The sequence below is a fragment of the Cyprinodon variegatus genome, unplaced genomic scaffold (genome assembly GCF_000732505.1).
Source record: "Cyprinodon variegatus isolate N-32 unplaced genomic scaffold, C_variegatus-1.0 Scaffold2924, whole genome shotgun sequence".
Lineage (NCBI taxonomy): Eukaryota > Metazoa > Chordata > Actinopteri > Cyprinodontiformes > Cyprinodontidae > Cyprinodon > Cyprinodon variegatus.
In genome coordinates, this window is record NW_015153377.1 from 1 (window position 1) to 1,076 (window position 1,076).

General features: G+C 41.4%; 1 protein-coding gene across 1 annotated transcript in view; it reads left to right on the plus strand.

The window, feature by feature from the left end:
- Positions 1 to 624: 624 nt before the first annotated feature.
- LOC107081103 overlaps positions 625 to 1,076 on the plus strand; it is a gene marked incomplete at its 5' end in the record, with an annotated part of 5,020 nt that continues 4,568 nt past the window's right edge. Inside the window, one exon of the mRNA XM_015369316.1 lies at positions 625 to 947. Within this exon, the coding sequence (XP_015224802.1) occupies positions 625 to 947 (323 nt within the window). The remainder of the gene's footprint in view (positions 948 to 1,076) is intronic.

The following is a 1,076-nucleotide window of genomic DNA, read 5'->3' on the forward strand; positions in this document are numbered from 1 at the left end:
GGATGTTTTTAAAATTTCAGATTGCGAACCTGTTATTTGCTTACAACAATAATGGAACAAGATTCACTCCATACAGCGATGCAAGGAAATGTATCCATGATCCTCTTCCAGTTTCTCACAGGCTAAATTGGTCGACCTACTAAATGTCCCTGTTTGATTTACCATTCGGACTCATAAGTCTCAGCAAATACAGCGGCTCCCAGCCGGGCTCTGTGTCGGATTTCGCAATGTAAACTCTAGGCGTAGCCTCAGATGATGACAGGGAGCGACTATTTGATCTGTCACAGTGAAGTTTGTCTCCCTGCAGCAACAACAGTGCTGAGCTATTTCCACTTGCTCTCAAGTTTGTCTAAGAGCTTTAATGTTGACCCTGGAGACACAGATGTCACTTTCTTCCTCTGACTAGCCCATGTTTCCTTCACCAAGAATTAGACATTGCGATACCAATTAAATGTTGCATGGAAGTGGATTAAGATCCTCATGTGCATTGATGCCAGACAGAAACATCTGTTCAATTATTAAAAAACAGCAGCACAGATTCTATCGTATTACTTTCTATAAGTCTGTTTTAGTGATATCTCCAACATAAACATTGCATCTGTCTGGTTTCTTTGGTTTTTGCAGTGAAGAGTGACATCACAGTCCATCAGAATGGCAAGCCTCAGACACCAACACTTGAGACAGAAGCTGAAGCTGAGAGTGTGATTGTTGAACCGGATCCTCAGCCAGCTCCTGCAGAAGGTGTCTCTGAGTTCACCGACGCCCCCCCCGCTGACAAGGAATCAGTCAAGAAACACAAGGAGAAAACTCATGGTTTTGGGAAACTCTTCAAAAAGAAAGCAGCTCGTAAAGCGGAGGAGGGGAAAGATGAGGATGGAGAGAAAGAAGATGAGGCATCAAGTAAAGATCAGCTGGATGGGAGTCAGGTTCTCACTGATCCTCCGCAGGCGAGTCCAAATTCCTCTTCATTATTTATTTAAAATAACATGTTTGAATCTTTGAAAAAAAACACTTTATAATTTCTTTTTAAATTAGTTCTACACTGCAAAAACCATCTAGAAATAAGTAAAAAAAAA